General features: G+C 41.4%; 1 protein-coding gene across 1 annotated transcript; it reads right to left on the reverse strand.

The window, feature by feature from the left end:
- Positions 1 to 1739: 1739 nt before the first annotated feature.
- mgat4c (mgat4 family member C) lies at positions 1740 to 9056 on the reverse strand. Its single transcript, XM_023429499.2, has 3 exons — positions 8906 to 9056; positions 8090 to 8237; positions 1740 to 7212 (listed from the first exon to the last, which is right to left on the reverse strand). The coding sequence occupies exons 1-3, from the start codon at positions 9032 to 9034 to the stop codon at positions 6056 to 6058; spliced, it is 1434 nt and encodes a 477-aa protein (XP_023285267.1). The 5' UTR covers positions 9035 to 9056; the 3' UTR covers positions 1740 to 6055.
- Between the last annotated feature and the right edge of the window lie 1951 nt (positions 9057 to 11007).

An 11007-nucleotide genomic window follows, 5' to 3' on the forward strand; every position in this document is an offset into this window, starting at 1 on the left:
GATTCACATGAAAAAAGACAAGTCTTCTATGAAAGAAAATGCAACTTGGGTAATTGTTTTGATTACCCCCCCCCCCCCCCCACCCCCCCGTTTTCATCCCAGATTTGGCAGATAAAGATAAAGATATATCCTGTTCCTTTCCGATCGTGAAACTGGTTCAATACCCTGCGGCGCAGACTGGCTCCGGCCTCTTGCTTTTCCACCGTAACTGTCTGCTCATCAGCCCGAGAGCACCTGAACACTGACTGGCCCCCTCCTCCTCCATCACCGGTAGACACACAATCACAAGTTCCTAACCAGGTTATTACGAGTCATTCATCACCTGCGCCTGCTTCGTGTTTCCCTGCCTTCAGCTTAGCTTCAACACTTTTAAATCCCTGTACTTATCCATTCGTCTGTTCCGTGCACTTCCTATCAGCTCCACCAACATGTCTTTTATCACCACCTCCGTTTCCTTCTCCACCCCCCCCCGAGTTTAGCTCCACCTTAATGTGTGCACCTGGCTCATGTGGGTCTGCGCTGCTCCATGAAACGCCACAGCACAAAAAAAATGTACAGCTGAAAAGCTATTGAAAAGCTTTGATGATGCTCTGGTGTGTGCTTGAAAACATATTGCGCCTGCACCTTGAGAGAAGAAGATGCCAAAAAAAATCAAACAAGCCGTGTCCATTGTTCTTTTGATTTGCTGCTGCTGCTGCTGCTGCTGCTGCTGCTGCTGCTGCCTCTTCTAATGGATGGATGGCGAATGTGAGGTGGAATTAAAATCCCCTCCACAGAGGCAGATTCCCGGAGGCAGGAGAGCAGGACAGATCAAAAGGCAAATGAGGAAATCCGCACAATCCATATCAGCCCGGTATCACGTGGGGGTTTGCCCTCCTGTGTAGGTAACGTGCTGGCAAGCGCCATGGCAACCAGAGTAATTGATTGGCCTATGTCTCCCCGCTGTGCACAGTGCAGGCCTGGTTATGTGGGATATTGGTTTTTTACTTGTTACCCTGGCCTCCTTCACAGTGTGCATTAGCCGTGGTTTCTCAGGTACCCAGCCGTCATGTACACTTACCCTCCATTTGGTTCTGGATGACTTTGAAGGACGGGATATGGAGAGAGGTGGGCACGACTGTGACAAAACACTTAAGGTCTCTGAAATGGTGTTGGAGCTGTGAAAGCCTGAAGATGTTACGCTGAGTATGAAGCTCAGCTCCATTATCAAACGTAGCCTTTATCAAACCTGTAATAACTGTGATTTTGTTTCTTGATCTTGTTCTATGTTTCTCCTAAACTTCTGATGAACTGTTTATATCATCTTCACATTTAGTTCTGTGTTTTCTTTCTTTGTTTAATGTAGTAGCATTGTTGTAAATTGCAACATGCCAGATGCTCCTTATTAAACACCCAGTCGGCAGTGGCAATTAGCATGGCACTGTGAATGCCCGGTCTGTTTAATTAACACGTTACATGCTCCTCTATGGACTCAGAGAATTCTCTTAAATCACCAGGAATCATGAAGCGATTTCAGCACCACTGAGATAACGATGTCTTACTTTTAGTTTTGTGAAATGTTGATGATTCAAGCAGCTCCTTATGTCCATCTGCTGTATATGTAGACTGCTGAATGCAGTTAAAAGTACCAAAAAGCTAGTAAGTGGCCCTTTAATTAGAGCTTATTTTGTTACATACATGTCATTTACTATTACATTAAGAGCCATATTAAGAATTGGTGGAAAGAAGCAGTGGAAATACAAAGTCATATGTCCTGTATTATATAAACAAACATACGGACATGTTAACAAGGTTAAACACTTGATTTTCATCACTGGGGGTAAATACAAGGACTGTCTTGCCATAAAGATATTGAGTTGGCTGCGGCCTCCACTTGAGAACTCTTTATTTATTTATAACACAACTTGCATTGAATAACCTGCTTTATCATCAACACTCCTGTTTCCTCCAGAATCACCTGTTTTCCTCGACAGCCATGTTCCCAGGCGTCTGACAGCGCACTTAATATAAGAAAATCTATGACCCCTCTTGACAAATACACAAAGAGCGTGAAGCTTTAAACAGTATAGTATCCCCCTAAGCATCATCCCCACACCTTCATTAAGTATGCAGTTAAGAAAAAAAAAAAGCAGAAAGCATATGAATATTGAAATGAATAATATATGGCTTTTGCTTTTGGCTACAGTAAGATCTGAGTCAAACAGGCTTGCAAGTTTCAAGGAGCAGCAAATGCCAGTTATCTCTTCTTTTAAAATGCACGCTTTAACTGCATGTTCTGCATACACTTCTAAACATTTTTAACAATGAAACAAAAACAACATTGAGGCGAAGACAACGGGGACGGCATTTTTTGATGGGGGGGCGGGGGGTCATGTAAATAGCGTTTTGTTTTCCTCAAGGCTTTCAAGCCAGTATTCAAGCCCTTGACACTGCAGACACTTACTCAATATTTCGTGCTCCCTCGAGTTGCCTTTGCACACACAGCTCTGTCTCAGCAGTCAATGCACCGCGCAGTTCAGGGCATTCATTCGTTTAATCTAATTTCATTTTTAAGTACAATATATACAATACATTTGAAATGATACATGTAAAAAAATATATGTCATCTTACAGTACAGTACCATTTAGAGAACGATGGAAAGTAAAACGGACAACAGGAACAACATCGTAACACACTCGCTCCACTTAACAATATTACAGCACATGTGAACCCCGAACCTGTTAAGTAAGGTAGTATCGGTAGGTTTCTACGTACGAACCCAGGTACAATTTCATTAGCAGAAGCTGAACAATTAATTCATAGATCCTGATGTACAAAAAAAAAGGAGTTTTGTTCATGCACTTTGTACATGCTCCACTAGAAGACAGCTCACATTTCAAAGAACTCAGGACCCACAGATCATATTCACATTTATCACTTGAACTTTGACCCTCACAGCCAATATAATTACACAAACTTTAGACATTTACCTGCCTTCAAGTGACCAACAAATCATCGCCTCCTTTTTCCTCACAGGGATCTGTCGATGCAGTGTGTTTTTGATTCTTGACAAATGGACGGTGAAAGCGGCTGTAAGAAGTGAAATGTGGAACCGATCCTGTGCCCACTGTTCGCTCAAGGTTTTCCACGCATGCTGCCAATAGCTAAGAATTTATGCAGCTGTTGTTGTTATCCCCAAGATGTAAATCTGTCCATAAATCTGCAGCGTGCAGCAAGTTTTGGCTGGCGTCTTATTTCAAATAAAGATCAAGACAGCGATTTTCTCCTCCAGAAATATCAGCGGACTCACAACACACAGTTTGCTCGGCTCGGCCGTGAGGCGTATCAAAAGCCATCCATTACACTTGTAAAACAGCTAACTGCCCTGCGGTGACATCATGTGTTTATAGCTCGTAAGCAGGTAATACTGGGGCAGAATTGGCACCACGGCGTGCGTCATAAAGAATACCACACACGCAGCACAATGCAGATTGTGTTTTTTTTTTTTCCCGAGCGTCATCCATTCAAGGCAAAGATCCCCTCCGAGGAGCTGATCCCATGCAGGTCACAGAATCATTCACCAAAATGAATAGCCGCATTCCCAGGGAAATGCTGAGGAAAAACAATAAGCCACATTGTGAGGGTGCTGGGCATTCTAATTTCATTTCAGATAGCACAGGGGAGATTCGCTGAGGAAGGATTTCAAAGATGGTGCTACAAGCCAATCTGTGCAGGGTCTCGATCTGTGACACCGGACAAGACCTCGGGGGGAGGGGGGACCCGGAACAGGTGGCAACAAAGCTCCACAAAACCGCCGTCGCATGCTCAATGACGACGATCTGTTTCCACCTCTTGTTCCTAAAGAATGTCAGCGTTATGTAAACATTTACCTCTTTATTGCATTGTCGGGAGACTGGACGCTGCTCACCGACAGATTGTAATTACATGAACGTGGGGAATGACGAGTTTGTTTTTCGAAGCACGTTTCTGACTCGCTTTGAACACCATGGCGATGGCGAGTTCACATGTGCAGAATTAATTCCTGCAAATGTTAGCCTGTTTAACAACACAGAGTAAGGTGGGGAATTTGAAAAGGAGAGCCAAGGAAAATTTTCCTCCAGAAGCAGCAGTGGCGGCGGCGGCAGACTGTATGAACCGGGGGCAAAGATCACAAAGAGGCAACCATGTAGGAGCAGTAACATCGGAGTTGTGAGAACGCAACATTGGGGAAAGAACGAATTGAGATCCTATAGCTCCAGGGGAGATGTTGTTTTGCTGGTGTAGAGAGTGAGGCAAACACAGACCAATTTACTAGGGGAAAATTGTGCTGTGGTGGAGAGAGGAAAAAAAAAAGAGACCTAAGAGCAGACCTGGCCCCATTCTTCACTGTGCAATCTAATCTCAGCTCTTGGAGAAGATGGGTGAAAACAAACATTGTTCTCCTGTCAGCAGCCTGGACAGAACATACAGTGCTAGTAAAAGAGCTCAGCCCACTCATGACACCCACCTCAACCACAACGGAGAAGATAATTACACCGGGAAGGAATATTTGAAACAGGAAAAAAAAAGTTGGGGCGTGACATGACGAATATTCAAGGCAACATTGACCTCTGATCATTTACAAGGGGAAAAATAATTAAGGGCCAAATGGGAACATTCTCAGAGAGAAATCCCAGGGCTACAGTTTTACAGGCTTAATATCAGTCATGAAAAGTTGCTGAAGACACAATAGCTTTAATTGGACAGTAGTTTCAAGGAGAAGATTTAGCTACACTTCATAACAGCTATCCTGTCCCCTCATTCATAAGTAATTAGTGGTTCAAATGATTTAATTGAACCTCTTCAATTGTAATGAAATTAACAATTGAACGGTAATAAATCAGTACTATGCTGTTCCTCATTCCTCATTCCTCCCTTGCAGCAACTTTCTGAAGAGCCTTCAAAAGCATTCATAAGTGATAGTTAATTGCATCACCCACTATATTGACTTACATGTGTAATATGTCGTCAAGTTAGGGCTGGGTGAATGAATTTCATGATATTGCCATTGATGTATTGATACTGATATATCATGATGTGACAGATTTGTGCAAAATAAAGTGTAAAAAAAGTTAATGTTCAATGCAATGTTCTTTACTGTTGTTCTTTACACTGGACTAAATACGTCAAACAAGACCTTCATTGACGTCTTAGTTTTGAATGAACTACTGATACATAATGCTGGCATGTCTCTATATAATTGTTACTGTCAGCAAATCACCATGAAAAAAGCCAAAACCAAACTGTGTTGGTCCATTCCTCAATACTGTCTGTGGCAGTCAGCCCCAAGCTGCTAGTTACGACATACTGTACATCTTTAAAAATGGCTCATAAATATATTGTTTCATTTTTATGGATAAGCAATTTACTGAAACAGCTTAGCACCAAATTTTTAGCAAACATTACCAAAAACTGGAGTAAACAGTGCTACAATTCGTTGGGGGACTATTTTCAGCGGTGGATTAACACACATTTGGTGTTCTAGTGAATATTTACCGCAGCAGGATGCCGTGTGTGGGGTTGACTAAAAATAAACTTCAGCGTGTGGATATTCATAACGGTGCAGTTCCATGGCACAGAGGAATACGATATATCAGACTTTGGGTTCATGGCAATACTTGGATTTTGGTCTTTTCATAAGATTTGTTGACGGTAAACAAAAGATAATATTGTAGGCCTCATCCTGGACAGAAAAAGATAAAAGATAAAACTGAATCATCACCCAGCCCTATGTTAAGGATAGCTATCAAAAACGGAAAACAATACGGGCCTATGGAAAACTGAAGAAAACACACGCTCATGAAAACTCTGAGGTTATTTGAACAGTCCTTAAGAATGACTGGGAATATGCTCCACTAAGGTTACAACTTGCAGGTATAAAAAACTATAGATTGATTTGGCAATCAAAATGAGTATCAATAAATACATACAAAATGAATAAATAAACCCGGGTATACATACATTAACAAATAATAATAATAATTATAATAAAAACCTTTGCCTCTATGACATACTAAGAGTCTTTGTGTACAGTCCTCATTGGCTGGGAGGTTGTGTAGTCCATAAACTTATACTTCTAATAATGAGCCATTCTTTCTGACTGGCTGTCACCACGATGCGTACACACTCGATTTCGAAGGCAATCTTGTGGTCGACATCTTGAACCTCAATGTTGCCATTTTTAAACTCCCCTAATGTGATATAGGACGAACACTGTTTTCCTTTCTTAGTCCCAACCAGTTTCTCTCCAACTTCTAGAGCTCCGTGGTGAAGAATGTCATTCTGCCGGTCGTCAGAACCTGTAGCAATCTTAATTTTGCTAATTTTGGTCGATTTGTTAAAGACTATGACAAAGAAATCTCCAGTGGAAGGAGGCTTCCCCCAAAAGTATTCGTCCACTGTGCTGTAAGCCTTGGCGGCGTCATAGTTTTCAAAGACGTTGATGTTTGTGTAAAGGCTGGCAGGAGGGTTGTCAGGAATGTCTATGGAGTCTTCCTCAAAGTCGTCGTCCTTCAGTTTGTTCTCTGCTCCTTTGTAAGACGAGTAGTAGCCCATGTGCTGGAACAGTGAGGGCTTGAAGCGGATCACGTCTTTCTGGGCCAGCAGACCCCTGAAGTGGATGAGGAGCCAGTCGCAGGGCATTTCCTGGTAGAACATGAGGAGGAAATGAGCCAGACGAGGCAGGTCTTTGGAGTGGTACAGCTTCCCGATGTAGCCCAGCTTGGAAAACTCCAGCATCACCCAGTAGGAGCCTTCTCTGGAGGTGATCACCTTCTTCAGCGCCGTCAGGAAGTTCCTGGAGCAGCGCACGTCGTCCTCCAACATCATGTAGAAGTGCGAGAGGTTTGTGCAGAAGTTGAGGAGGAAAGCGTAGTCAACGTTCTGCTTAGAGCGGAAACGGACCCGGTCCTCCGGGTCGTTGTAGTTCCTTTTCAACCCGTCCAGAGACGGGTAATACTCCTCTGGAGCCTGGATCACCAGGAGGCGTCCAGCTATGATGTGGTGAGCAAACTTCCTGGTGATTTCCTGCACCAGGTTCTCACACCAGACCAGGTCAAAGTCTGCCAGGTGGACCACAACCACAATCTCTTTCAGTTCCTCGTAACTTGACTGATCAAAGATGGATTTGATAGTCTCCAGAAGGTAGTTCCCTCTTTTTCTTTTGACTGATGACAGTCCAATGGTCAGATACTCTGTGAAGAAAATGTATTTCATATTACCACAAATGCAAATGCAAATTAAATGCTTGCAGAAAACACACATTTTAAAGGTCCCATATTTTACACAAGTGTTGATTCATATGAAGATATATTTGTGGTTTTAAGAACCAAAAACCATCTCAACGTAGTTTTACATTTCCTCTCTCAGGCTTCTCTCTGGAGCTCTTGTAACAACAGGACAGTGAGCCAATCAGAGGAGAGGAGGTTCCGAGCCTCTCTCCTTATTGGCTGACTGGTTTTGAGTCATCAAATAAAAATATTATAGATAGGTTTTGGGTAAACACTCAGAGATACTAAATTCTGCACGGTTGGATGGTGGGTCCAGGACTGCTTTGTTGTGACATCACAAAGTTACGGAAGTGCTGCTTTATAATCAAACAACACATGGAAATCTCACTTTATACAATATGGGACCTTTAAGAAAACTGTAAAGATTCAATTAAGGTTTCAAGAAGTTTCCTCATTTTAAACTCAAGGCTGTTCCCCGGAACATAAACTTAAATAAAGAATATTATGTCAATCCATTGGAATACAAGTGATCAATTTATATTAATTTATATTCTTAAACACATTTGTCTGTCAGGTATATTTCAGCTGGAATAGAAACATTTAGTGGATAAAACATGGTGCACTGGAGGAGAGTTGTGCAAAGTGTTTAATTTTTGAGGTACAAAAAAAAAGTCTCTACGGAGTAGTTACATTTTATGGTCGTGCTCTAAATCCCAACATCATAGATTTTAAGTTTTAGTTCTTATTCTCGCTCGTGTGACTTCACGTAACTCCCCTGAGCTCATGCAAAAAAAAAAAAATTGTCAATGTAAATTCCTCTATAAAGAAACACTAAACTTACTCTTGCGGTTCAGCGGGGTTCCAGCGAGATAACGATACGTGACATTAATGGTTCCAGAGAAATTACTGAGGTCTCTGAAGGTGTGAACGTATCGCTCCGAGCTCGGAGGGTGGACTGATGTTTCCCTGAGCTGCCTTTTATCCTCTTCCTAGAAGACAACATGAGAAACACAACATTACTCCATATTATGAACAAGACAGAGGGGTAAAAAAAAAAAAAAATACAAGCTGTCATAAAAATCTTCCTGAAAATTTCAATTTCTACTGTGAATAATTCAGATGAAGGGAAAACCAAGACTTTTGTTTTCTTAAAGTTGTCATTAACATCTTGTACAAACTTGACAATATGTGTTTTGATGCGGCTGAGCTAACCCTCGACGTTTGGAGACAAAAGGAATCTTAAAACCCCCTCCAGGCGGTTTACACAGCCGCGTAAATGGACTTGAGAAGAGCAACCAGAGAGCTGAAAATGTGAACTCCCCTCTTAATAATTTAAATAACAAACACAGATAATGTACTGTGTTCACCAAGTTTTGATGCTATCATGAATAAGAAATAAATCATCTGGATGATTTCAACTTGGGTCCATGTTATGAAAATTTAAACATGTTTCCTTTAAAAACAAGCAATTATAAAAGGGACAACATGGGTGGAGTGAACAAACACGAGAACACAGTTAGAAGCACATTTGGTCTAATTTGCTTTTCATTCATGGAGAAGGTCTACAAATACTAAGAGAGCGCTTCATCTAAATTTCTAATTTTGGCAAATGCTTGCTAATAGCAGTTAGGACGTGCACACAACACAATTCACTGACCAGCACGTAGCCGTCTTCGATGTAGAGGTTCAGGAAGAGGAGGAAGGTGATGAGGAAGCCGAGGAAGGGGATGGTTGAACGTTTCCTCAGACACCTCATTTTGTCCAGGGATTTCCACAGCAGCCTCATGCTGCACACCCTCTCACTACTGGGATCTGCAAGACAGGAACATGAGAAACGACACGTTACTTTGAATGCTGTCAGCCTGAAGTGCTGCACGCGTACAATTTGCCTTATTATTGAGCATCAACAGATTGCGGAGGGGGGGAATTAATTTTAGGGACCACATGACCATGTATGACGTGATTATCTTCCACTAGGATCATAATTTATCTTCAACAGATTTCTAATGGTGTGTGATAGAGAGAGGGGAAGATAATGAGCCTGGGAGGGAGGTGGACCAAATCCACTGATTGGCAAATCATGAGAGAAAAAACTGAAGGCGCTACAGGACATAAAGGATATTGATGTGCTCAACAATGGATTACTGATGTGAATCAAATGTGTTTCTTCACTAATAACAATGAAAATATATAATTGGTAGCTGGATTTGTTCAATGCACCCACCCCTACTGGTAATTTTAGCTGTTCAGTAATGAATGTTGATGCTATGGTTGATCGCCAGCGCCTCGTTACGTTCTTATGCTCCCAATAGTCAAAATAAAGATTCTTCTGCCTGCTTTACAGCCAGCTTACTCCTCTCTGTTGTTTAAATGTGACTTCTTCTGTTAGGAGATTACAGACTCAAGGGAGGGAAGTAAATTACATTTTCAATTCAGGTCACTTTATTTCAGATTTATGGTCCATAGAAGAAGAAAAAAAGATAAGAGATAAAAAGCAGAAGATGAGAAAGAGAAAAAGACATAATACAGTATAAAATGGATATTTATAGATATAACCTAGATATTAGGTTTACTTTTATCAATTTATCAATTATGTTTTGATTAATCAATCAACTATTTATTGTATAAGATTTAAAAAGAATTCAGGAAATGTCCACTTTCTACAGTCCAAACAATTTGCTTGATACAAGACTTCAATTACTAGTTATTACAATTCAATTCAATTTCAATGAATCAATTTTATTTGTATAGTGGGAAATCATGACATACATCATCTAAAGGCCCTTTACATTGTAAGGTCAAGACCTTACATTAGTAAGATTAGAGAGAAACCCAACAGCTTATACAAAGAGATAGCACTTGGCGACAGTGGGGAGGAAACAGGAAGAAACCAACAGAGCAATTAATGTCAATGTATTGACATTATCTGGTTCCCAGTAAAGGCTGACAAAAGCTACTTTACATGGCTCATTGGCATCTTGGTGGTGGGTGTTGATGGTTTGGAAACCGATTCAGTTTCTCTGCTGGCAGAAGAACTTGAACTTGGTGACCTTCCCTTCCATGGTCACAAGACAGTTTCGAGAACCTTCTTTAAAAGCGGTGGTTATATAAACCAACAATACAACAAGACATGAGCATTATGAATGATAGAGAGATGGGGACCAGACTAGAGCTCACAAGGTTTTGTTGAATCTTTCTTGTAAACAACTCTTTGATGGCTTGATCACTTGAAAGCTACTTTAAACTCGAAGGGCACTCAGAGAGTGCGGACCTCCGCCAAGGCCATTGTCAAAAAACATACACCAGACTTCAGAGAAAAAAAGCTTAAATTCATAGTGAATGATCTGGATCTGTCCCAAAATTGAATGGGTTTGTCCCTGACCCGTGCCCCATCCCTCCACCAGGTTCAGTGCAAATCGGCTCAGGACTTTTTGCGTAATCCTGCTGAAAAATAAACAAACCGACAGACACACACGGGTGAAAATACAACCTCTTTGGCTGAGGGGTAATAACAAGGGAAGAAGAGCAGTGGGTTGTGTAGAGGGGGATGCAGTGAGCGGACACAATATCTGTCTGATGTACACCTGTAGAATCTAATGCAATCCATTCGGTACCAACAAGAAATATGACCTTTGACAAACATATGACGTTCAGTTTGTGAGAATGGGAGATGTGCTGACTGAGCTCTAATGTAACGTTTGAGACATTATTTTATACATTTGTAAGGATGCATTGCTAGATGTACATCTTAGCCACCCA

This window comes from Seriola lalandi, unplaced genomic scaffold, assembly GCF_002814215.2.
Source record: "Seriola lalandi dorsalis isolate HSWRI2012SDOR001 ecotype SW California unplaced genomic scaffold, Sedor1 jcf7180002054894, whole genome shotgun sequence".
In the NCBI taxonomy this organism is placed as follows: domain Eukaryota; kingdom Metazoa; phylum Chordata; class Actinopteri; order Carangiformes; family Carangidae; genus Seriola; species Seriola lalandi.